The 25,546-nt window shown below is 43.2% G+C and overlaps 2 protein-coding genes across 6 annotated transcripts in view; one reads left to right on the forward strand and one right to left on the reverse strand.

The window, feature by feature from the left end:
• The window catches only part of BRF1 (BRF1 RNA polymerase III transcription initiation factor subunit), a 175,451-nt gene that overhangs the window by 75,027 nt on the left and 74,878 nt on the right, over nt 1-25,546 (forward strand). For all 4 annotated transcript variants that reach the window (XM_068682552.1, XM_068682551.1, XM_068682553.1 and 1 more), the window contains 3 exons: nt 6,702-6,774; nt 14,726-14,875; nt 16,467-16,560. In XM_068682552.1, the coding sequence (XP_068538653.1) occupies nt 6,702-6,774; nt 14,726-14,875; nt 16,467-16,560 (317 nt within the window). The remainder of the gene's footprint in view (nt 1-6,701; nt 6,775-14,725; nt 14,876-16,466; nt 16,561-25,546) is intronic.
• On the reverse strand, nt 8,591-11,837 carry BTBD6 (BTB domain containing 6). 2 transcript variants are annotated; one of them, XM_068682556.1, is made up of 5 exons: nt 11,488-11,837; nt 10,856-11,147; nt 10,647-10,737; nt 10,224-10,342; nt 8,591-9,978 (listed from the first exon to the last, which is right to left on the reverse strand). In XM_068682556.1, exons 2-5 carry the CDS (start codon nt 11,056-11,058, stop codon nt 8,946-8,948), a joined length of 1,446 nt encoding a protein of 481 aa, XP_068538657.1. In that variant the 5' UTR covers nt 11,059-11,147; nt 11,488-11,837; the 3' UTR covers nt 8,591-8,945. The 2 variants fall into 2 exon arrangements, with proteins under 2 accessions (XP_068538657.1, XP_068538656.1); XM_068682555.1 differs by lacking the exon at nt 11,488-11,837 and having other exon boundaries at nt 10,856-11,481.

The raw sequence follows: 25,546 nt of genomic DNA on the forward strand, positions 1-25,546 counted from the left end.
AAAAAGTGAGTGTGTGTAGGTGTGGAAGGGGAGTAGACAAATCTAGGAGAGAAAATCTGAAGTTTGTCCTCTGAGGTTCTGCTCTGCACCTCTTGTGCGTTCACTCTTCCTGTACTTAGTACGTTGCTTTGGGATTTGGTTCCCAGTTCTCAATAGAAAAGAAAAAAGAAGAAAAACAAAACAAAACCAACAAACAAACCTATCCCTTATAATGCTATGCTAAAAGCATATAATGTTATGCTGCTAAAATTGAGCAATAGAAGAGGCTAACTTTCACTGTTAATGGCAGCCTGTTTCTGAAGCCCTATCAGTTTTCCTCCTGTACTGATGACCGAGATGGGAGAGTTTGGCTTGTTCCACTGGGGAACTACACATTGCATAGCAACTTTTGGAACTCAAATTGCCATCAGAATAAAATATCCCCCTTTATTATTATTTTTTTTTATCAGACAGGCCAACTTTTTGTATTTTGTCTTCCATTTTATCTCTTCGTGAAATGTGTCCCATGTCTCGGAAACCTGTTGAAAGTGTTGTCAGATCCCGTATGCCTCTGGTGCATTTAGACTTGGAAGCGTTATCTGAAATGACTGAAAATGCACAGAGCACTGCTACAAATCAGGCTCCTTCCTCGTGCAGAGCGGAGTCATGCTTCGTGTTGATTGAGTTGGAAGGATGATCAGTCATCAGGCTCTGACAGGGAAAGTACTTGTTTATATTTCCAGATATTGCATTTTACTTGCAAATACATTCTTTAGAGAGGTCTATAATCAGGCCCTTTGTTTGCTTTTTTGTTCTTCCAATCTAAGTGACAGGACTTGCTTGTTTAGGAGAGTAGGGAAGCTTGTCTAGCCTTGGCCCAACTTTTGAACAGTTTGGGTTTGCCAGTCTCTTTCAGAGCACTCTCATTCCTTTCACCTGGAGAACTATTTGGCTCGAGTTTTGATTGCTGCCTTTCTAATCCTGGGAGATGCCCATCTCTTTTTTAGCCTCTTCTAATCTCCAGTGTCATGGTCTTCGCGACGTAGTCATAAAAGACTTCAGGAAGATGTTGGCAGTGCTTTGATCTCCCATTTCAGCCCAGTAGAATATCATTTCAGTGTGCCTTGTGGTGTGTCCTGCTGTTAAATAAGGCTAATGCTTCCTGAAAAGATGTAAGACACAGCCAGGCTCTTCAGAGCAGCGCGCAGCAGGAGGCTTAGCAGCAATGGATGTAATAAATGAAAACGAGATGTTTGGACTTGGTATCAAGAAAAGGTTTTTCCACCAAGAGAACAGTCCAGTGTGGGAACAGGTTGCTCAGAAGAATTTCCAAGTCCCTGTCCTTGCTCAGAGCAAAACCCTGAGCAACCTGGTTGGTAGCTGACCCTGCTTGGAGCAGGATGTTGGACTGAGAGCTCCCGAGATCCCTTCCCACCTGAACTACCCTACAATCCTAGATAAGAGGAGAGGGTGTACCAGAAGTGAAAGCCAGTAACTGGTACTTGCTGGTTCTAGTTCTTCAGCCTCTCTTCCACTTCAAAACATAACTCTTAGCTTCTTATGTCTCTTCTTCTTGAATTTGTTCAGTCAAGTAACAATACTATCTTGTCCGGAAGGATCATTATTTTGACTTATTTCTGTAAACCTGATTTATTTTATTTTTAAGGCAGCATTAGCCTTCCTGATTCCTCTACACTTGTCACAAATTACTCTCGTACTTTGTTGCATAGGTGGTATGATTCTAGTTTATTGTACAGCTGTGGTGTGGGAGGACTGCAGCATATGCCATTAGAGAAAGCAGACTCTCTGTGGGGTCCCTACACTGGAGGCAGTGCTTTAAAGCATAGCAGAGGAGCTGCTTAATTTTGATTTGTGGCTCTTCTTCAACTGCAGTCTGACAAGCTGGGGTTGGTACATGTTTGTAGTTTCACATTTTGTTTGTCTTTTGAGGTTAAATGTAATGTTCTGGTTGCAATATGGACCCAAAAAATAAGACACTTCAGTAGAAGGAGGAAGAGGAGGGTAAAACAGTATTTTTTTAAGACAGTACTAATTTGCCTCAGTTTTTGATACTCTTTATTCATTTAAAGATATTAACATGTTGATGGCATTTGCCTTTATTGCCCCTATGCAAATTGCTATTTTGATTGAGTTAATTTAAACAACCTGGCTGGGACCCTCAGGCATTACTATACTAGAAATGTTAATAATGAATCAAATAACCACAGGTGCCTCTTTCCCCAGCAACAGACACTCTCCTTAAAAACTCATTTGCTTTTCATGCTTGCTTAATTATTTAGGCAAGCAGCCACGGATATTTCACAGTGTGAGTTCTCATTGAGTTCCAACTGCCCGGTCTTCGTCTCTCTGAACGATAGAAGACCTTAAGCACCGTCACCACTTAGAGTGTTTTCCACAGTGCTGCACCACGGTCTTGGAAAGCCTTTTTGGAAATTGCTCGTAGTGAAAGGGTTTTGATTCATAAACTTACGGAACTCGTTAAATGAAAATTTTTGCTTGCCCATGATCACAGCTTTATTGATTGCTACTGTCGAAATTACCATAATCTGGTATCAATGGGAGATTCCCTGTTTCCCAAAGAGAGTTTAAAATCCTGGAACGCGTTAGGCTGATGAACAGATGAATTCCCGTGGTACTGGGAAGGAAGGATTTGTTATTATTTGTAGAAGTGGAAGTATATTGGTGTTTGTGAACACATCGGGCATGATGTGAAATCGAGAGGAAATTATGAAAGGATAAGAGTCCCTATGGAAGTGTCCCTTTGAAATCAGCATCTGATGACTGACAGATGTGAAATGAAAAGGCTGTGTCTCCGAAAAATAGCGTGAAGGGCAAAGAGTATAACAAGTAGGAGGATCTTTCTATAAAGATGTAAGTGAATAATTGGAAGCCGTTCCTTCTCCAAGTGCCACTCTTAACTGATACAAACTGTGCTATAACAAGAGCAGAAATTATTGGTACAGGGCAGCATCTTGTACAATCTGAATTTCTCCTGCAAAAGCTTAGGGATAAAAATGGGTTGCATGCAATGCCTTGGAGAGTGTATACTTTTTGTCTGAAAAACGTCTTCCTGCTGAAGTACCTAGTTCAAAACCAGGACAAAACAAAATGCGTAGTGACAGGTCCATGTGCTTGCAAATGCATTCTGTTAAATGCGAGATGAATGTAAAACTATGCGGTAAAACATATTGGGGCATGCAGATATGTAACAATACTCCCTCTGGAAGGGATCCGTGCTGCTCTCTGTTGTTTCACGTGTTGATGCTTAAACCTAGTGACTGCATGGAGTTTAGAAGATTTTAGTATTTGACCAAACTATGAAAAACAGCACAGAGAACACAGGTCTTAGGGAAGTCTATAAAACAATTGCTATGCTTTCAAACTATCGACTGGAGGCAGTTGGGGAAAATACAGTCTTTCTCTATGATCCTTATAAATCAAGAAGTGGGGAAAAGAGACTGAAGTTAATGTGGTAAGCTTGAAAGCTACAGCAATTGAAGTCTAAGCCAGACCCAGCTTTCTAGAAGGGCATTTTTGTTTATTCACCGTTCAAAGGACTCATAAAATTAGATTTTATGAATGCAAATGTCATATGGTTCTAAATTTGGAGCATTAAGCTTTTGATGGATTGGAGTATATGAATTTTTATAAGAAGTTCTTAATGAAGAAAGAACTAGAAATTAAAGTAGGCCTCTAAATTAATTCTCTTAATTTTTGAAGCTTAATAGAGTGCAAAAAAAAAAAAAAAACATAGAAAAGATGAGTAAAGAAAGATAGACTCTTTCTATATGCCTAATATAGCTATCATCTCATCCATCACAGGAGGGGTGTGTGTATGGAATAGTTCAAATTAGTGACAGCAGCATTGAAATTTAGCAGAAGGGCCTTCTTCCACTAAAACCAGAAGTTAAGTGCCTCATTTAAGCAGTTCAGCACCATCACTGATTTCTGAGTGAGCTTTATGCCATCTTTAGTTCTCTGCCTGTAGGAAATGCCCCAGAACTTCTGAATATTTGGTAACTTTCAAAGATGTGAAGCGTTTTGCTTTAGAGGGCCTGAAGTGTCTCTTCCTACTGATTTGCCAGGAGAACTGGAACCAGTTAAGTGCTCCCGATCCTTTTTGTGACTTTACCTTGACATTAAAAGAGCGTCAGCTTCATGAGGAAAACAATACAGAGTACGTAATGCACTGTGTATCCTACTTCTTTCTAAATTGGTAGTGATGAGAAACTGCAGAGAGCACTTGTGATCAAAAGAATGAAATTTCCCTGATGTACCATTTCTATTTGAATTTACTAGTTTGTGTAAATACAGTGTCTACGCCTTGAAGTCAGCCATAAAATACCGATGATGTGCATAAAGTGGAAAGGCAGGTTAGTTTTAAAGTACCTTACTTCTCGAAAGACCATGGACCTGGAGACTTTTAGGCAGGTAAGGATAGGAGGATGAAAAGCAATCATTAGGCAATTTTATAATGCGTTTGTCTTTGCTTTGTATTTAATCCAACGTCTGTTTTTGTTGCTAGAGTGTAGCTTAAAAAAAAAAAGTATCTTTGTCTCTTCATATCTGTTTGTTCTTTGATGATTGCATTTATAGGAAGTTTGCTTAGGAGGAGTTTCTTCCAGTGACACGGCTGGATATGGATATGCACAAAGTATTTGGATGTCCTGACAAAAAAAAAAGCCAGAGGGAGAAATGCTTGTCTGAATTAGAGGTTCTCTCTAGACTAAAATGAAGGAACTAGATTAGTTTGTGAAGCCTCTGATGGAAATATCATATGGACTTGGCTCCTCTGAAGTAACTTTATTGATTTGTGCAGTGAAATCATCCTTGCAGAACAAGATCTAAGTGATGAGCTTTAAGATTTATAGTAACTCGGTCAGCCAACTTAAAGGCTGAAATTACAGCCAAAACCCCACTCTTTATGCTGATATTTTTTAGACAAAAGGTCAAAAAAAGCCATCCCAGACTTGCAGTGAATGTAGAGCATCGAAAGCCAACTGAAACACTGCAGATATTTTAAGTAATGTCTCTGTGGCTCATGGAAAGTCGCGTGCTCCCAAACGCCTATATGAACTGCCAGGTTCAGCGGATGCTTGGTTTTCTGTGTAAAATTCTGTGACTTATTTCCTATTTACACTTACTTCTATTTACACTTGTTCAAAAAGTATATTTTGTTTTTCTTCCTTGCCCTAGAATAGTATTTCTATGTTGCCTGGCATCTGGGAGAAAAAAGGAGTGGTAAAATTTCAGACTATCCTATGGAGCCTTCTAGGGCAGAGAAACCACTGGTCAGACAGACAAAGCATGGGAGGTATTCAACATTTTCCACTAAATATGGCCTAAATTAACATCACATCATACGCACTTACTTGTTTGAACAGTCATTTTCAGCATACATGCGAATTCTGAGGATTTATTTGAAGTTTTCCTTTTTTTTAAATTTGAGTTCAGAGGGAAAAAAAAAATCACATTAGGAAAACTTTCACATAAAGCAAAAAGTTGTTTTGCAAGTGGATGGCTAGGTGAAGATGTGTCAGAATTTGTTTTTTTACTAGCTTGGCAGCAGCATCTCTACACTTGGGAGGCCGGCTGCTTTTAAACCAGTGTTGGTAAAGCTCCGTGAAACTGGAAGACAGTACTTAGTAACAGATTATTAATTTCCACGGGCTTGTACCTTAATGGACAACTCCGTTGTGTAATTGCTTAGTGAACACCTTCATTATGCTGGCATAGGAAAGAGAGGGGCAGTTCTATTACATGAAAGCAACAAAGGGCATGCTATTTACCCCTAAAAATAAAAATGAAAAGTTTGCATTGTAGGAGGTTGGATTTATTTTTTAAACTAACCTTTATATGCCCCTTAGGGGGAGCAAGGTGTGCCTAGAGCTTCATGGGAACGTTTGGGGATAATTGGGATTTGAAATACATGCTGCCTTTCTTGCTCACCACAAAAACACGTCTTCAGATAGTGAAATAAAACATCCTCCGACTTTTCAAACGCTGTACTTACGCCATAAATTGCAAATCGGAGTATGAGGAACAGCTCCTTCCATTTACATCCTCCTGGTCAAGAGTGGGACTATGCCTTAGCAAGCCTGCTGTGGTTCAGGGTGGTTTGGTGTTTGTTTGTTTGTTTATCTTTTTCATGTGGGGCAATGTCCAAACAATCAGAAGTGACGAATACCCTTGGGGCATGTAGCATTGCTCCTTTCTTTGGCAGAGAAGCTTGGTTTGTGCTTGTGCAATACTGAAGTGTCCCACTTCACATGATTTTACAGATGTAAAAGATGATGTAAAAGCAGAGATGCTTGTGATTATTTGCTGAAGTTTGGTTACGTTACAAGACAAATGACACTATAAAGTCTACTTAATACTTTAACATGTTAGGTGACAACTGGAAATTTGCCGAACTAGTACAGAGCAACACTGAGTCCACTGAAGAGCATAACGAACAGCATTTTGTATTTTTTTTCAGTATAAACTTAGGCTTTGATTTACAATGCTAACTTATGCAGCTTTTGACAAGCACCAGGTATTATTCTGTATCTGTGAATATTTCTTGTATTACTTGCATTGAATTTCCTAAAGCAGGTTCTTTACAATTTCAAAAATGTTTTTTTTTTTCTTTTCTACGTAAATGGTCTGTTTAAAAGCATTTGTGGTTTAAGATTCAAATAACAATTTTTGTCTTTTAATAGGTGAATGTCTATGTGCTGGGAAAAACTTTCCTTCTGCTGGCCAGAGAACTCTGCATAAATGCTCCAGCCATAGGTATTTTTTATTATTTAACTTTTGGTTTATTTGCTGCATGGTTGCTTAAGACAATTGTGTGTGTGTGTGAGCAAGATGCCGTTTTCTTTTCCAGCTTTGTTGTTTTTCTCAGAGCAGTTTAGGCTATACCAAGACAATGGACTGACGTGTGGCATCTGTGTTCGTCTACAAGTTTGCACAGGCCTGTCAAATTCAGTTCCATGAAGATGCTCCATCTCATAAACATTTGCCAAACTTACTGTCAGTCCATCACCTGTAGCTGAGCAGTTCAGCACTTGTAATACAAGTGACTTGATGGGAAATGAGGTGCAGCGTTTTCCAAGTAGGCAACTTTTTCCCAAGCATTTTAATAACTTTTTAATTAGTAAGTTATTGTTGAAATTATAGCACATGGTGATAGGGAGGGGGGTTTTCACCTTGTTAACAGGGTTAAAAAAATATTTTTGCCTCAGTTGCAACTTTGGAGCCAATTTGGAATTGATACCAATTCCAGCTATAAAAGGAGGAGTTTACAGAGAGGTCTTGTGACTGTTACCACCTCTGTGCACCATTTTTTCCTGTATTTTAATCCACCCCTACTCCCACTCTCCTTAATCTGCAGTGAGAATCAGATGCCTTTGAGTTCAAGAACACATGCATACTCCTTCAGTACTCCTTCAGATGTACTCAGCTGGTCATATAATTGTGTTCTTGCTCGTTTAGTTTGCAGCAAGAGAACCAGCAGCTCCTGTACTGAGCTTTGTTTTAATGGCACCCAGACAGCATATGGCAGGACATGGCTATCGACCATTATGGCAGCAAACTGCCTCAGTTAAAAGAGGTTGATGTCTGGTAGAAACTACTTTTTTTTCAAGACTTAGTACCCCTTTTGAGAGGGAAAACAGGCACTGTATTGCAACTTAGTTTCAAGGTGCAAAAATAACGCAGCTTAGGTAAAGACAAACAGAAAACCCTTCTAAAGTAAATCTAGAGGTACCTGTTGTACAGGGGGAAAAACAATGGTTTAGCTTGCTGTTTGAATAGTCTTTCCAAGGTCATTATGAGATTTATAAAGAAAAGTACTTCTAAGCGGTTCATCTCTAATCATAGTCAGAACTTTGAGGAACACACCTACTTTTGTCAGTCTTGGAGACAATTGAAGGATGGTAGCTATTAAATGTCTACTGATAGTGGATGGAAGGAACTTACAGTTCTCAACAAAAATACAGAGGGAGAAAGAAGATGCAGCATCATTTGCTTAAGGCAGCTTCCACCAATTAGTAACTTTGAGTGAACTTAAAGACCATATTGTAAATATTTCTCTAATGTATGCTCCTGTGATGTGTATTTAGATAGTGGCTGTCAGTATTATAGCTCTTGGCTTCATCACTTCTTGTGATGAAGCCTGTTGCTGTATTAAGCTTCATCAGTATGTCCTGACTGGCTCTTTGAATCTGGTGCAGTTTGACAGGCATCAGCGCTGCTGTTTGCTGGGCAGGCTGGAGGTTAATGCAGATGATGCCAAGAGCGTGTTGTGAACAGATGCTATAAGCTTTCAAGTATAACTACAGGGTGATATTAATTGGCATTAGATACACTCAAGTTTTGTCCGTGTTAACTTAGGCAACACACAAAACACCTCTAAGCTTCTATATCAGCTTCCCTGTGAAAGAAAATAAAAGCAAGTAAAAGCTGCCTGCTGGATAGTCTCAGCAGGCAAGGGAGCCTTCATAGGGGCAGGGATACACCCCCACATGTAAGGGGCAATGGCATTATCAACTGTAGTTGAATTAACAGACACAAGCCATAGGATCAGTAACAATCAAGTACACAGGAGTTAGGGCAAGTAAAAAGGTTTTATATTTCACAGATTCATAAACTGCTCTAGTTTAGAACATTCTGTTTAAGTCAGCTGCAGTCTGCAAGTTAGTTATCTATATACAAAATAAATGCACAGTACGTGCGAAATTTAACATTTTTCTGCTTGTTGCAGTCTTAATTAAGTCAAATAGCTTATGAATAAATAAAATAAGATTAAATTCGAGAGCATTCCTTCACTTATTTGTATAGGCTGATGTAGCAGATAGGTAAGTAGCATAACATTCCATACTGCTGTACAGTTTTGTAGTAAAATTGGAAAATCCCTTAATGTGCATTGTTGCAGTATCGGAATACAATCAAGGTGAAATGCATCATGCATAGAAAATGAGCTCAGGTATCTGTCCTCCTTGTACTCCAGTTCCATTGGTACTGTCCGAGGAGCACTGGAACTGGAATGTCACTTTTCCACACTGCACTTCAGTCATTCCCTCTTGCCCGAAGTAACTGAGTTCGTTGCCATCGAGAATAGCACTTACATTGTAAAACGTGTCCTGCTCAACCTGCACAGGGTGTTCAAACCACACAGAGAAAGTATTACTGGACCCGTCGGAGGTAAACTTTGTCAGATTTTGAGCAAGGACAACTCCTAAGCGCTTCAGTTCGATTTTGACGCTGTATTCAGCTTTGCCGCAACTTGACCCATACAATCCCAGTCCTGCTATAAATATCCGTTTGTCTACGGCAAACTGAATACTGTCACACCGCCCTCTGTACCTCCACTGGTTACTGCGGTACGCGGACGACTGAAATCGATGGCATCGCTGAGGTACGAGTCCTTTCCTTTTCGTCAGGGGAAACTCAAGTTTGGGTTTGTTGGCAGCCGTGTACCATAGGAATATGTTGTGAGTTTCCTCAAGGGTGAGGATGTCGGACTGGGCAGCTCCGTTGGCAAACTCTTCCAGAGTCATAGTGGGAATCCGCACCAAGTACAGCGCTTTTCCTAATACATTCCTCTTGTTGCGTGGCGTAACCGGCAGCCCTTGCCTTTTGCATTCAGCCTCTGCCCAGTTGAGAACGGCCTCGAAAACTACCACTTCCTTGGTGTTGAGCGCCTCCCGGGTTACAATGATCTCTAGCGTCTGTTGATCTATCTCACAGAAGCCTTCTGACTTCAGTGCCATTTCTGCTTGAGCATCAATCACCTCCCAGCAGCGCTGTGTCAGCTCTGGCTCCTCAAAGAGCCTGCTCTGAGACAGCAGAACGCAAGCGTTCTTCGCCTCTAAACTAGTCTCCAGAAAATTGACGCAAGCCTTTGCTAGGGCTGGCACGATGTACTTCTTGGCAGCATACAGCGTAGCCAGAACTGTGTCAGCTTCCAGGTCTATTTCATCACTATACATGTATCTAGAGGGGGGAAAAAAAGAAGTTTCTTAAGGGAAAAATAGATGTATGTATAGCCCATAAAAAAAAAAAAGAAAAACTCATCTGTAGTCATCTTTGCTGGCAGCGAGTCTGACACTCGGTATTTGTCAGCACATGAAGTAAACAGTAATATGTGCATATTGCACAATGCCAATTAGGAGGTAGATGTATAGTTTAAGCTACTTTGATTCCGTCCACGTAATTAGTAACTTGTAGTGGCCACTTACTTTAATAGGATTAGAAAGGCTGCAGGTTCCACATCTGGTATATGGATTTCAGATTTGACCTCTGCGAGATCACCATAAAACATAGCGTAGAAGACAGAGCTACCGACTGCCAAAACGTACTGGAAAATAGAGAGGGAGGGAGAGAAGCCTCAGTACCGTGCGTCTGTGATGACTGAGCGTGCTGGCTCTTGATAAGAGCTACACTTAGGGAAAGTTAAAAGCTGCAGCTGAGGCAGGCGCCCGCCTTAGACGGTTCCCTTTAACTGCCATATATGCCAATTACTTCTGGGATTAGGCAGGAGGGATAATTAAGAGAAAAAAATTGAATTGAGTTGTTGGGGTGGGGGTAAGAAGGGGGAATGATGCTCAGTACTATCACAAAAAGCAGGGGGGGGAAAAACAAAAATAATGCTCTGCACAAACCTTATGGGCAGGAACTTTCTTGGATGCCCCTGGCGGGCCCACGATGAAGTGGACGTCAGCCATGAGTTCGTTATTGAACATCAGCGCGTTCCTGCAAGCGAGGGGAAGGGAGGGAGGTGTGGAGAGGCCGCTCAGTGCCCCCATCTCCCCCCGAAACCCCCAGCCAGCCCGGTGGCGGGGTCGCTCGTCCCTTGTCGCTCGTCCCTTACCTCTCGCGCAGCGTGGGGTGGAAGGACTGCCAGTTGGCGCTCTCCAAGTTGTTGTTGTTGAGGTTCTGGAGCTGTGGCGGCGGGGGCGGCTGGGCGCTCTGCTGGAGCTGCAGCGCGTTCTTCTTGCTGTTGGCAGCGGTGGCGGCGGCGTTGCTGTTGGCGATGTTGGTGTTGGCGCTGGCAGGGTAAAGTTCTGCAGCCATCTTCCTCTTCAGGGCCAGGGGCACTATCTCATAGCATCCTGGCACCTTGCCGTTTGGCCTCGCGCTCTTTTTGGACTTCTTTAAGGTCTCTGGAAGCAGAAGAAAAAAAGTCAAACACTTCATGATCCTGCCATTGAGGCACCCATGGGGCAGTGGCATGAGCAAGAGAACTAACAGATCCCAACGCAGGTCCCGCGGTTCGCTTCTAGGTGCGGGGCGGCCTCTCTCTCCTCTCTTTTTTTTTAATTTTTATTTTTTTCCTTTTTTTCCTCCTTGGCTCCGAGGGGGGCTGCCCAGCCTCGGCACCGCCACGACTGCAGCGAGCGGGGCTGGCCGGCAGCTCCTTCCCCCGAGGAAAAAAAAAAAATAAAAAAAAATATATATTTAAAAAAAAATAGTAAAAATAGGGAAAAAAACCCAAGCACACACCACCAAAAAAGCCACAGATCCAGCAGAGCAGGCGCAGCGTTGAGGGGCGAGCCTCAGTCCCCGGGTCCTCCAGCCGCTACAGCCCCCCGCCGGCTCCCCAGCGCCCGGCTCCGTCCTTCCCCGCCCGGCGGCGGCTGCTGCTCGTGGGGCACATCCGCGGCGCTGGGGCTGGCTCCGGGGGCTGGCTCCGGGCTGCCCCGCACCAAGTTTCCTCCTCCTCCTCCTCCTCCTGGCCCCAGCCGCGGGGGCGTCGCTGCCCCCCGGGCGCTCCCCTCACGGCGCTGTCGGGACGCGGCTCGGCCGCGCTCGGCTCCCTTCGGCTCCGCTCGGCTCTGCCGGGCCCTGCCTCCGCCTCCCGCCCTAAGAGGCAGCGCCGCGCCGCGCGTCACCGCCAAGCAGCCAATCAGGAGAGGCGGGGGGAGCCGCCCCCCCCTCCCCTCCTCCTCCTCCTCCTCCTCCTCCTCCCGCCCGCCCCTCCTCGATCTCCGACGCCCGCCTGGGGGCGCAGAGCGGCCGGGGCCGTGCGCAGCGCCGAGTGGAGCCGAGCGGAGCCGAACGGAGCCGAGCGGAGCCGAACCGCCCCCGCCCCTCCCCGCCGCCCTTCCCGGCAGCACCGGGCGGGGGCGCCGCTGCCCCGCGCTGGGGAGGGGGGGCGGGAGGGGAGGGGATGGGATGGGGATATGGGATGGGGATGGGGATGGGATATGGGATGGGGATATGGGATGGGATACGGGATATGGGATGGGATATGGGATAACTGGGGGGAGCCCAGGGCCTCCTCACAGACCCTATCTGACGGGTGCTGCCCCCACACCCCGGTTTCCCACTTTAATTTTTATTTTAATTTTCTCCCCTTTATTTTTTTCCCATTTAACTTTTTTCCCTCCACTTTTTCCCCTTTATCCTTTCTCCCCCTTTTTGCCACCTTTACTTTCCCCCCTTAACTTCCCCTTCTTTACTTTCCCCCTTTATTTCCCCCTTCTTTTTCTCCCTTTATCTATTTCCCCTTTATATTTACCCCTTTTATTCCCCCCCTTTATCCCCACCCTTTATTTCCCCCTTTATTTCTCTCCCTGTTTTTCCCCCTTTATTCCCCCTCTTTATTTTCCCTTCTTTATTCCCCTCCTACTCCCCCCCCCCCTTTATTTCTTTCCCTGTTATTTCTTTCCCCTTTATTTCTTTCCCCCTTTATTTTTCCCACATTGATTATTTCATCACCCCAAGGCCCTCACAGTGCCCCCTCCTCTCTCCCTCCTGCCCTGCAGCCCCGTTACTGCTGTCTTATATCCTTCACTGGGGGTTTTCACTCTCCCTGCTACTTCTGTGCATCCAAGTTGCAGCTGGGATAGGGAGCAGCACCTCCCCTTAAAAACAAAACAAAACAGAATAAAATAAAATAAAATAAAATAAAATAAAATAAAATAAAATAAAATAAAATAAAATAAAATAAAATAAAATAAAATAAAATAAAATAAAATAAAATAAAACGTTTGTATCACAGCCCCCATCGTAGAAAGCCAGCTCTGCCCCAGGTGAAGCAGCAGTCCCTGGGCAAGGAGCAGACCCCTGGGGACGGGGGGCTCCTCCTGGGGGCACAGCGCGGTGCTGGGCGGCTGCCACTGGGGTCGAACCCCAAAAGGGTTTGTTTGCCCTCCTTGGGTTTAGCAGCATCTTAAAAAGCGTTTGTTCAGTCTTATTTGTCATTCCGTGCAGGAGATGGTCCTGTTAACTTTGGCCCCGTGTTTGATTTATGTATTGGTAGCTTTGCATCCTGGCCATTTACGGCCTCTTTATGGCTGTTCACTTAAAAACCATCCCTGTGCTCATTTTCTGACTGGGAGCTTTCAGAACTGGAATTAACGACGTGTAATGTTTGGTCAAATGACCCGTGGGCACGAACGCTGGCGGAGACCTCAGAGCAGCCACCACGCGGATGGGCCTCGCTGCTCCCTGATCCCAGAGGGGGTCGAGGAGCCCCCACTGCAATCCTTGTCCTCAGCAGGAGCCCGGTCCCTGCCCCAAAACAGGCAGCCGGGGGTCTTTGGGTGCCAGGCACCCATTGCTCCTGGGAGTGCTTCTTCTCCTGTTTTGGGATTGATGGTTTCTGTTAGTTTTAGAAGCCGTACTTTTGTAACAATCTGTAGTTGTGCCAATAGGCATTTATGCAAGAAAGTGCTTAAAATTGGGTTTTCCTCAGCTGTTCTCCCAGGCAATCTACTTGCAACGAGCACCTAAACGTGGTAGGGATCTACTAGCACACCGCATGGATAGCTGGAAGTACGGAGCCCTAAAAAAAATCGCAGGGATCGGTCAATCCCTTGGTTTTTGTCATCACGTTTAGGAGCTGGCTGCACTTGGGTGTTTCTGAAGTTTTGAGGGAGATGCGGTTGGAAGCTTTTGCTCGCTGAGTGCAACGCGTTCCTTCACGTGCCTCTGTAGGACTGACAGGCGTAATCACGTTCGTTGTGATCGTGGTAATTACGGAGAGCAACAGGGCATCATTGTCAGAACTCGGTGCTAAATGAAACCGCTTTGATTAATTGTAAATCTCGAAGCCTGGCGCAGCGATCTGAGCTGGGTTTTCATCTTTATCAGTTTAAGTGCCCACATAGGGGATCAGCTAAGGAAATTGAGTTGAGGCTAATAGTTAACAATTTACCGTACATCATGGATTTTCGGTCAAGTGATAAAAGGCTGGCAGGAAATGAGAAATTGATACCTCAAATAAGAGTAAACATGTGTTAAGCGTAGCATTTACAAGATCGTTTGATAAATTATAAATTGGTTTAGGCAAAGCACAATCCGAACTGACAGATTTCGGTTAGTTTGAAGCTGATAACACCAGCACTTGAAATAAGTTTATACATCACGAGGCAGATCCACAGCTGATGTAAATTGTCATAGTGCTGCTGACGTTAATTGGGTTCCAGCAATTTGTGCCGACGGAGGGTACGCCTGAATACATGCAGCATGTGGAGCTTTGAACCCTGAAAAGCATGTAAGGAAAACATGGTGTGGTGCTTTAAAAGCCTCTTGTCTGCAAAGCAAGAAAGGATTTTGTTTTAGCTGTACCCATAGTGAAAAGGTGTTTCAAAAGCTTAGTGTGTGCTGCTCTCCGGTTGTTTTCTGAGATGTGAAACAAGCTGACCATGACAGCCCCACGGTGCTGCCGTTCAAGTTTTGTGGTTCATAAATCAAGGTTCAGGACTAGTAATAATCGTGTTACCTTCTATTTCAGATCCGTGTTTATACATTCCTCGTTTTGCACATATGCTTGAGTTCGGGGATAAGAACCACGAGGTGTCCATGACGGCTCTCAGGCTGCTGCAGAGGATGAAGCGAGACTGGATGCACACCGGCCGCAGGCCGTCCGGGCTCTGCGGAGCAGGTAGGTGAAATGCTGGGCACGCTGCTTTGACCCCAGCAGGATGCACAGGAGGGTCTGCCAGCTGGGAATGCATGCAGGCTTCTTCATTTTCTAGGTGATCCCATATTCCCTGGGTTTTGCCCTGTCAGGCACATACAGCGTAGACAGCATTTCATCATTTTTGCCCCTACATTACTTGCTCAGATCCTTCGCCTCTTGCATTTTGCATTTTTAAACCTTCTTTCTGGTGCTCCTCTCTCCCCCACTCTCTGCAAGCTCTAGGTTTTTGTCAGCTAAAACTGCATCACGAGTGCAAGCACTTTGTTTTGTGTCTTCACACTGATTCTTATGCAAGAAATGCCCTCTCTGACCTAATCTGTGAAATTGTTTTCCTCTCCTTCTTCAGCTTTTTCTGAGATTCATTGCTAGCATGATGCTTACAAAAAATCTGCTGGCTTGGGAGGGCTAAGCTAAAAGGCAGTCAGTACCAGCCAGTGAGGTCAGACTGATGAAGAGTGCATATAGTCACACACACAGTTCATGTATGCCCTCGCTTTTCTTTGAAAGATCTTAAACGTGCATGCTTGAATGAGAAATAGTGCACAAACCACAGGGAACCCAGGATTATGAGATGATACTGAAATTTCTAGCCTTTTCTTGTTAATAGTACTTGCTTACTGCACATCACCAAAAAATCCGAGTACAGGCTCTGTAGGAAACCAGCCTTATCTTCGATTCACTACATAAGCTACGTCTATGTGAGCAAGTGATTTGATTCAGTAGACATGGATCCAATAGATGGAAGCAGGAGGTGCTGAGTCCCCTGTATCCATCCATGTCATAAGCCTTTTTTGTGGTCTGGGATGAAAACAGTTCCCTGGCCTAAATGGGCCACACGTTTGGGGCTATGTAAAGGACCAGTCCTTAGTTCAGCCCCTGATGTTCCATCAAGAACTGGAGCACTTCCCACACATACCTGAAGTAGAGCTCCGCTTTCCTTTCCTCCAAAAGAAAGCACTTTTGCCCGCTTAAACCTCTTCTGCCCACTGAACCGCTGCGTGATGAGTGGGGTTGGTGCTGCAACACTGAGCTATTGCTCTGACTCAAAACAGGAACGCAAATGCAGCCTGTGCTGGTTATCTGGCTATATAGAGGGTCTTGCATGAGAGCTCTTGGGCACCAGCAAGCCAGTGATCATGGTGACAGCAGTGAGGATAACGGCTTAAGCAGATTCAGTGTTTCGCTTCTGGAGGAGTTAACTGGAGATCTTTTTATTCAAGACTACTAATTCTGCTAAAAAGATGATAGCATTGAAAATGTGTGATCATGTTCTTCTGCTGTATGTAAGTAGCTAACCACAGTTTCCAAAATGAGCTAAAGCTTAGAGTTTTTTAGGGTGCAATTTGCAATCAGCTTAATTTTATTGGGTAGGAAGCAACATTTGTAACGTCAAATCAATCACCTGTATTCAAGGATGCAGCTGAACGCAAGCATTTACTGCTCTTTAGCTGAAAGCAGGGACAAAGGGAGGTCATCGTTACCTGACAGTTTTCTGCTTTTCTTGAGGAAATTTTCTTCTTTTTGACATTGACTTTCTCTGCTTATTCCTTAGCCCTGCTAGTGGCAGCAAGAATGCATGATTTCCGACGCACTGTTAAAGAGGTCATCAGGGTGGTCAAGGTTTGTGAGTCTACATTAAGGAAAAGGTCAGTGCAGTTTTATTACTTTTATCTTCCGTTTACAGTACTGAAAAGTGGTGTAGTCTAAAATGGACGTGTATCAGAGAAAAACATATTCTTTTCCTTTTCACAAGTGCCAAGGATAAAATAAGTACAACATGTTTAGCTGGTCATTTTAAAGTGCTAACACCTGCCTCTTATGTAAGGCCTCAAATGCTTGGCAAAGATGGTGAGAAGCATTGTGCCTATTTAACGGGTGAAGAGTTTAAGGCGAAAAAATGTTGGGTCAGAAATTTTAACAGGATGGTCATGAGTTCTCGGAAGCAATAACTGATTAATTCTCAAAGCTGAGGATGTAACGTGGGAATTTTTTTTGCAGTAATCCAGAATAGAATGCTGACAGGTCTTGTCTTTTAGCTGGTACCGAACAGAACTTTTCCAAATATTTTCAAAAAATGGTCATTTTCCATAGCGTTAAACTGCTAACAAATGGAAGACAGCACAATAAGTGTAGCGACGATACCTTCTCTGAGGGGGGTCAGAAGTAGGATTATCAGTAGATGTGAGCCTGAAAATAAGAATTTCACATGAACTTTGTCTTCTTTTTTCTTTTTTTTTTCCTAAAAAAGGTCCAGTAACATTTTCCGCATTTTCCGCATTTTGATGAAGTAAATATTAATAGCAATCACCCAGTCTCCCTTGTTTTAGTTTTGGAAAGTTGTAACCTTTTATTTTCCCATAGTTTAGTAAAAAAGTGACTTAACTGTGAAATGTTATGCTTTCTGTTGCCCCTAGTACAAAGTTTTTCTACCACCTGTGTATTTGGAAGTTTGTTGAACTGAAGTTTATCTTTAGAAAGCTTCTGGATGTTTCTCTTTCTCTCAATTGCATTGAGAACAGCTCAGGAACATCCTGCTGAATCTAATATTTGTCAATAAATAACATTAATTTCTTAACCTTGAAAAATGTTTTTACCCTAGATCTTTTCCTTTTTGCTCTGCCTTTCACTGGTGGTAAAGGGATAAGTCTAAATTGTTTAAATAGCTGTAGGCACTATAAGACCAAGGATGTATGAGTACAAATGACACTTTTTTTTTTTCTCTGGTCAACAGGTCATATGTTTTAATGTGGATTTTGTATAATTAATGATATATGCACCCAGAACTGACTTCAAGATGCCTTGGTTAAATAGTTAAAGAGTTCATTCTTACTATGAAAATAAGCATAATAAATTAGAGTTGGAAGGAAAATTAATCTGAGCAATTGTTTCAAGCGAAGAAATCTAGCTTCAAAATTCATGCTTTGAAATGTTTACTCAAGTCACACACGTCAACTAAAATGACAGCGTTATTTACTTTGACAGGGTAAACGTGACAGCTGAATTATTTTCAGGCAGCTATAATTACAACTGTATTTATCACGAATCTATAAATTTGATTGATGTTTTTCAAATAAGAGCACGTTATATAGTATTTAACGAGGGCAAATAAAAAATACCCTTGAATAACCATTCTTTGCACCCCATTTTTTTCCTCTTCTTTCAAGAATTGCTCTCAAAATGCCATTGAGTAGAAGTAGAAATTAATAAGCACTTGTTTCGTGTTCTTAAAAATTTCTTTGCTTCTCAGCTTTATGTAGTTTTATTTCCTTTTAATTATTGCTGTAGTTGCTCAGATCTGCAGAGAGCTGCTGCTGCTTTGTGCATTGTGAAGGTGTGGAGTGTAGCTGGGTGAAAGTGCAGCCTCGGGTGCTGCACTCATTGCTGATGGCTTTCGTCTGAAAGCTTTGGAAGGAAAAACAAACATGAGTCCAGAAAACGCTGATGCTTCCAGCCCAGGCTGGGGTGGGGCTGTGCTGAGCGGTGGCTGAGCAGGTAGGAGTGATGGATTTTAAGAAAGCCATGCTTGGTTTTCTTCCTATTTTGGGAAGACCTTCAGCAAGGGGTAGCAACCCTTAGCTAAGAAGTTGTTTCTAATCCTGTGCACTACGAGTCGTGCAGCTGTGTACAGGAGGATTTGTCACCCTGTTGTCCAGCAGCTGGAGAGCACCAAGCCCTTCGAGCCTGTGGTCTGTCACCACTTCCATGTCTGTGCATGGCAGAATGGCTTTTAGGAGGAGGTTCACAAAAATGTGACGTACATTCAGGTCATAAAAACGAATGACCCGATCATAAATTCAGTCTATTTTGGAAGGAAAAAGCAACAAAGCATGGAATTGGCCCACCGGCCTCATCACCCATCTTCAAATCAGGACTTCTTAATTTAACTGCATGGCTAAAAATATGCGTCTTTGTTTTTAATATGCATGGTTTTGGTACGATCTTAGTAAGAAAACTTTGTAGTTACTTCAGAGGTCCTTTTAGCTGTATGTTTTGAAGCACGCAATTAAAATGTAAAGCTTGTTGCTGTTGTTGAAAGAGAGCATATTAAATATTAATAAACGTACTGATAATTCTATCTGTCTCATTTCCAGGCTAATTGAAATGATATTAACTTATATATCACTTTATATATTCAAAGTACTGTACAAATATTAACTAATTAGTCAAATTGTTATTTTTTGTGTAATCATCTGTGGAGATAACGGAAATTAACTTTTAATAAATTTAACTCTTTTATTTAGTTTAATTCTCGCATTTCTGCCTCTTTCATGCACCTGTTTTTGCTTCTGCCTCTTTAGACTTTACATACTCTGACCCTTCTTCTGTTTATTCACCTCTTGCATACTTTTTCTGCATACTGAATTATAGTTTATCTGCAGTAAGAATAATTTTTTGTGATATTTGTCCATTGTGCATTATCTAATACTGTGCGGCCCTTATTCCTGTTTGAAGATCTTAGGCATTTCTTCAATAGAAATAAAAAAAAATAAATCAGCTTATCTTTGTTAACACTTGCATTTTGCTTCTTTGGCTTACTCACTCTCTTTATCTATAAATTGAGCTGCTTTTTGCATTAAGAAAAAAAAAATGTTTCTTCTCAGTTCCATACTATCTGTAAAAAAAACTATCTGGGGTGAACTTCAGAAAGGGTAACATTTCAGTGGAAATGATGTAGAAGAATCTGAAATGAAAGGCCAGAATGGGTTTAAAGTGTTCATTTTTGAGGTGAGTGTTTCTTTGCACAACCAAACAGTATTTTCAGTGAAGGAGAACCAGACTTCTTGACAAAGGAACTCCCTTTACCTGGCTGGGTGGAGATACTGCGGGTATTGTCATAATTGGAGTCCTTTGCTCATGGTCCAGGGACCCAGCTGTAGCTCTTGCAATGATTGCATTGGTAATTTTCTGGAAAAAAATACAGATTCATGCTCAGAGATGAATGTATTGCCTGCAGCTTTTCTTATTTTCATTGCAGCAGTGCATAGTTCGTATGAACTTCATGTCCAGACTCCTGCTGCAGTCTCCAGCTGGGTAGACTTCTGCGAGCACAAGCAAAGAGAGGAGCAGGTTGATCCGTGAGTTCAGAGTCAGGGTGGGCAGAGATGATAACAGGGGCATGCATGGCTGAGCGGTAGCTGCAAGGCTGGGTTTTCCAAAATACCAAAGCCATATCAAGGTCAGCACTGAAGGGAAAGGCGTGATGTAGTCAGTGGTGTGCTGTGATACAAGCAAAGCCATATCAAAATCCTGTGAAAGGAACGTGATGGATTAAGTGAGAGCCATTTGCTTAAGGTATTTGAGCATGGAGGGGGGCTGAGGGTGTCCGGGAAGTCTGAGTTGTTGAAGTTTGTTTGCTTAAAGTGTGGTATGGAGAGAAAAACTCTCAGAAACCTGGACAGGTTGCTGTGTGAGGAGCCTGGAGTGGTGTCTACTCTGATCTCAGATCAGCAGCCGTGGAGCTTCTTCACTGACCTCTAAACTAAGTGAGCTACACTAAGAGAGCAAATGGAGAACTATTTGATGTCTTAAGTAAAATAGCTTCAAGTGGTTTATAGGTGATTTCTAGAAATCTTTCTGGTATAATGAGTAAAACTGAACTGGATCCAAGCAAGTTGGTATTACACACCTTTGCAAACTTGATAATCTGTTTTAATGAAAACAGGTTTTATTTTTGATGAACCCAATTTTACAGGCAATGCTAGAAAGCTAATACATTAATTAGATTCCTGATATATTTCAGCACTTCATACTTACTTTAAAAATTGTCATTTCAAAGTTACTTGGTGGCTGTTACTTTTGATACAATAATTAACTTCTTAGCACTAAGTTGGTCTTAGCTCTTGTAAACAGTTTGCTCTTGTTTGACTTAGCTCGTCCGAGTGGCTCTGTTACAAAGTGAAGCAGTGGCTCTGTTACAAAGTGAAGCAGTGTGCTATTTTTCTTTTCCAAGAGATCATAGAATGTTTTGACATATTGCAGTAGAGGAACCATGCAAATGAACCAAAGTTTTAAATAATGCTAAAGCATTTTGTTTCATTACCGTGATGTGAACGCTGGAATCAGGAAAAAAGAACAAGAACAAAAAATTCCAAAGGGTTCAGACTGACAGATTTCAGGGACGCCCAGGAAGACCTGTTTATGGGATTATCAGTGGGCAAACCACGTGCGCAAGTGTTAACCTGAGTTAACTCTGTGTAAGCATTTGTAGAATCAGAACTTCAAAATTTATGCTAACAGAGCTGTGATAATTTCAAATCTCTGTTTTTGTGTAAGCAAGTTAAAGTCAGCGAGTAAAAGCAACTAATTGTTGAGGGCACTTCTCATTATTAAAGGAATAAATCTTTCTTGGTACCCATTCTTATTAAATATTTCTCTTTACAGTTGCATTGGGCTAGGAACACAGGGAGAGTAATGTAGCCCAGCTCAGGTGTTTAGTTGTACTTTGTAAAACCACAATAACGGTAACTAGATCACCTCAGGTTTTGTCCTTACTTTTTAGTAATGAGATACGTGCTCATATAGGCTTTAAAAATACCTCATTTATGTTGCTGCAAGTAAGCATCAAGTTATATAAAGTTACAATGACTGCACTTCTATTTGTTTACATACTGGTGACTACTGGAAAACTTGCATATCATGTAGGAAGCATGTCATCACTATTTCTGATATATATTCTATATTAACTACCACAGTTAGGGTATGTGTTTACATACTTCTGTAAATAGTTCATGCATGAATATTGCATAGCTTGGAAAAAAACGGAGAGGAGGAGGATGTAATAGACATTTGTAGTGTAATAAGCAGTGATGGTTTGCCACAGCAATGCAAATTCTGAACTTTTCTTATATTAGTGAGTGTGCGTGTTTGAAGTGGTAGACAGCACAAATGAACACTCTGTTACAATGGAGAATATAGTTAAATATAGGAGGAGTGGCTGAGGTCCCTTGGTTTGTTCAGCCCAGAGCAGAGCAGGCTGAGGGGAGGCCTCATGGCGGCCTGCAGCTCCCTCACAAGGGGAGCGGAGGGGCAGGCGCTGAGCTCTGCTCTCTGGGGACAGCGACAGGACCCGAGGGGACGGCGTGGAGCTGGGACAGGGGAGGGTCAGGCTGGGGGTTAGGGAAAGGTTCTGCACCCAGAGGTGTTCTGGCACTGGCTCCCGAGGGTGGTGGTCACGGCACTGAGCTGCTAGAGTTCAAGAAGCACTTGGACGATGCTCTCAGACATACAGTCTGATTTTTGGGTGTCCTTTCGGGACCTCAGAGTTGGACTCAATCCTTGTGGGTCTCTTCCAACTTGGGATATTCTATGATTCTAAATATTTTTGTACTTAAGTAAGATAGAAAAGTACGTCCTTTACTTTTCCTGAGCTTGCAGATGTTGGAGTTGCCAAATCAGCTGATCTATTCACCAATATATATACATTTTTTAAATTGTCTCTGAGGTTATAATCTGCTTGCCATTCTGTGCCGAGGTCCAGCCCGGGATACCTGTGTGCTGTGCTGCCTGCTCTCCAGATCTCGGGGTTGGCCGTGTATGTAGGAGGGCAGTCGGACGATGTGCGGCTCACCAGACTTCTCCGGTCCCGGCTGAGCTTGGCCGGCAGTTTCAGCTGCTTTTCCTCTTCTTTGAACAGGGAGTGGAGGCCAGTGTGGCTTTTTCTAAACTGTCCCTGCTTAGAAGTCCCTCTTGGACTTTGAACTTGGACTCCTGAAGCGATCGTGAATTGGACTTCAGAAGACCTCGCGCTTTTAAATGCTTCATTGCACCCCACTACCACAGAATTTCACATAAACACTAAAACTGAGCATTCAGCTGCACATGGGAGTCCTTTTTTTTTTGTCCTTAGCTGTAGACTGGATTCATAAGTCTCCACTGGACAGTGTCCCTGAAACAAAACAAAGTGAAAAAAACATTGCTCAACTTCAAAGTAACTGACCCATTTTCCCTTATTGGGAGCTAAATTAAGTGTGAACAGAATCGGTTTACTGTTTTGTGCACAAAAGTGCTTTATCGGAGCACGAGGTGTGTTTTTGTCTGTAAACTGACTGAACAAAAGCCGTGGAAATTTTTCTTTGAAAAAAAACGTCTGGGGTTAGGGGCAAATGACACCAAGCTCTGGAAAAGCTTTTCTCCCAAAGGAATTTGCTTGAAAGAGTCTGTGAGAAACTGTAAGACAAGGGTTTGGACTGGAAGTTGAATCTCAGCCTGAACTGTAGCGATTGCCTCTCCTTCAACTATAAATAGAAAATACTTATCTGCCAAATTTCAGTTTTTAGAGCCCTTTTGAATTCCTGCCAAGGAAATAATCTTAATTTGTATATCTGTTTGTTTTCCTCCTCCTGTGGATGACTTAAAATGGCTACACTTACCAGATTTTTTTTAGAGATTATCGAAAGTACAAAACGAACTTGGGTATCAGTTTTATGCAGAACTTAAAAAATAGCCTGCAGCTATTTTTTTTCAAGAGGGCACTCCCTCGCCCCTGAAACTATCGTGCCTATAATTAAGTCTGCATCAGCTTTTCTTAGCCGCCAAACTGATGTTACCTTGTTCCACGCAGCGCAGACTGCCGCGTGCATCAGTTTGTTGCCTTGGTGGCATGTGTCCAAACACTGGATAACATCAGAGAAATGTTTAAAAATATGCAGACAGGATATCAGCCGATGTAAGACGTTGAGGCAAGCGAGCGGTTGGCAATCACGGGTATTTATTTATATCGAGTTAAAGGAGAAAGCACTGAGCGAACGGCTCGCGCTCCCGCAGCATGGTGCGTAGTACTGGCTCGGAGCAGGACTGAGATCAGACCATGTTGGCTCACCCTGGGCTGACACCCAGCAAGTGACCTGAGTCACACAAGGTGGACAAGGAGAGGGACAGACGGAGCCTCAGGTGTCCACAAGGACATGCGAATGATGTTAGGTGCTGAAATCCAAGTGTGGTCGTCTCGTCCTCGACCCGGCTTGTCAATCCCTGGTTTTGCCACTGATGTTCTCCACGTTGCTCTGAACGCCCAGAAGGAGTTGCTGTTTTGGCTGAGCCTGGGTGCTCATCTCAAACTCTGAGCAAGCATGGGATAAACAGCAGTGTCTTTGCCAAAGCACGTGCTGGTTTGGTATGGTGGGAGGAGGATAACAATTTGCCTCGGCGAGGCTGGCTGGGAGGAGAGCCCTGCCAGGGTGGGACTACCTCTACGTGTGTGATTTGTCATGAAGAGGTGGTGGCTGCAGCTGAATGAGGACGGCTGGGAAACTCCCTGCTTCTAAAGGGATGCCTGGGTTTGGCATTAAATGAATCCTGAATTAAAAAAGCATCAACAGTGCCCTAGCCAGGTCTTTCCTTCGGCCTGATAGATGAGGCCCCCTCCTGTAAGGCAGGTAGTGCACACAGGAAGCTTATTAATGCTGCGAGATTACACGTCTGTTAATTAAAAGCTGGGTGCTGCTGCCACCAATATCATCCTCTGCTTTCCAATTTAAAAGAGGGGAGACAAGAGCTGGTCAGTGGTACTCCGAGGGAAAGTTCTGGGCTGTCAGTTGTGCTTAAGTACACAGCTCGTTTGGAGCTTCATGGAGATGCCTTAACCCCAGACAGGACTGGGCTGCAGAGCTTTCTTCTCCTTGGCAGCAGTAGGGCTGGTGGGCAAAGCTGTGCGTGGGCTCGGCAAGCTGCTTGCTGTCGGCTTTGCTTGGAGTCGGCTCTCCCTGGGAGCGGGGGGCACAAGGCAAAGTCTGCTGAAGTTACAGCAGGCCTGGGTCCTTTTGTCTGAGCTGGCTTGTCTTGCTCCTCCTTTTATAAAAAAAGATAATGTAGGTAGTGATAAGGGTATGGGGAAAGAGAGTGGCCAGGTACACTTGACCTTGGCCCTGGAGTTGGAAACTGAATTTCTGCCCTATTGAGAATTTCTTCTTTGAAGGAGTTTTCTTGCAATCAGAAGCAAAAGAGAAAACCATGATTGCTTTTTAGGAGAGAGAAATTCTGAAATGTCCTGGGCTGGGAGGACTGAATCACAGGTTTTTAGTTTCCTAGCTTTGCCGATGGAAGCTGCTGTCAGCTTTGCTTCCTCTGGAAGATGGGAATATTCCAGTGAAGCAGCTGCAGATGCGTCGTTGTGGTTTTCCCATGGAAAATGTTGATATTATTAAAAGGGCACTTTCTGTCAGAAAAGCATTCTGCCAGACATTTCCTGACCTGGCTTTGTACTTAACCTTTTGTCTTGCCTTCTCCATCTGTAAAATTGATGTGATCATTCTCAACCACCTGTGCAAAACGCTGAAATCTGGGGATGAAGTTATGACGACATGGTGTCATTTAAGAGTCGATTTCTTTGAAAGATTCAGCCGCTTTCATGGCAATTCCCCACGGAGCTAGTCACATCTCTCACTTAGGCAGGAGCTTCTCAAATGTGAACGCTGAACAAATACAAAATATGTTATTGTAAAATTACATGCGTTCATCTGTTCTACGTGCGGATGAGCCCTTTATTTTACTGCTGCTTCTTTGTGTCCTGGGAAGATTGCTTGTCCCTCTTCCCGTCAGTATTTCTGAGCATACTCTTAAACTATGATGGCAGATATTTTAGGTTGGGAATCCGTTTTGGTTTTGTTGTTGATCCCAAAAGCAGCAAGACAGGAG

This window comes from Anas acuta, chromosome 5, assembly GCF_963932015.1.
Source record: "Anas acuta chromosome 5, bAnaAcu1.1, whole genome shotgun sequence".
Lineage (NCBI taxonomy): Eukaryota > Metazoa > Chordata > Aves > Anseriformes > Anatidae > Anas > Anas acuta.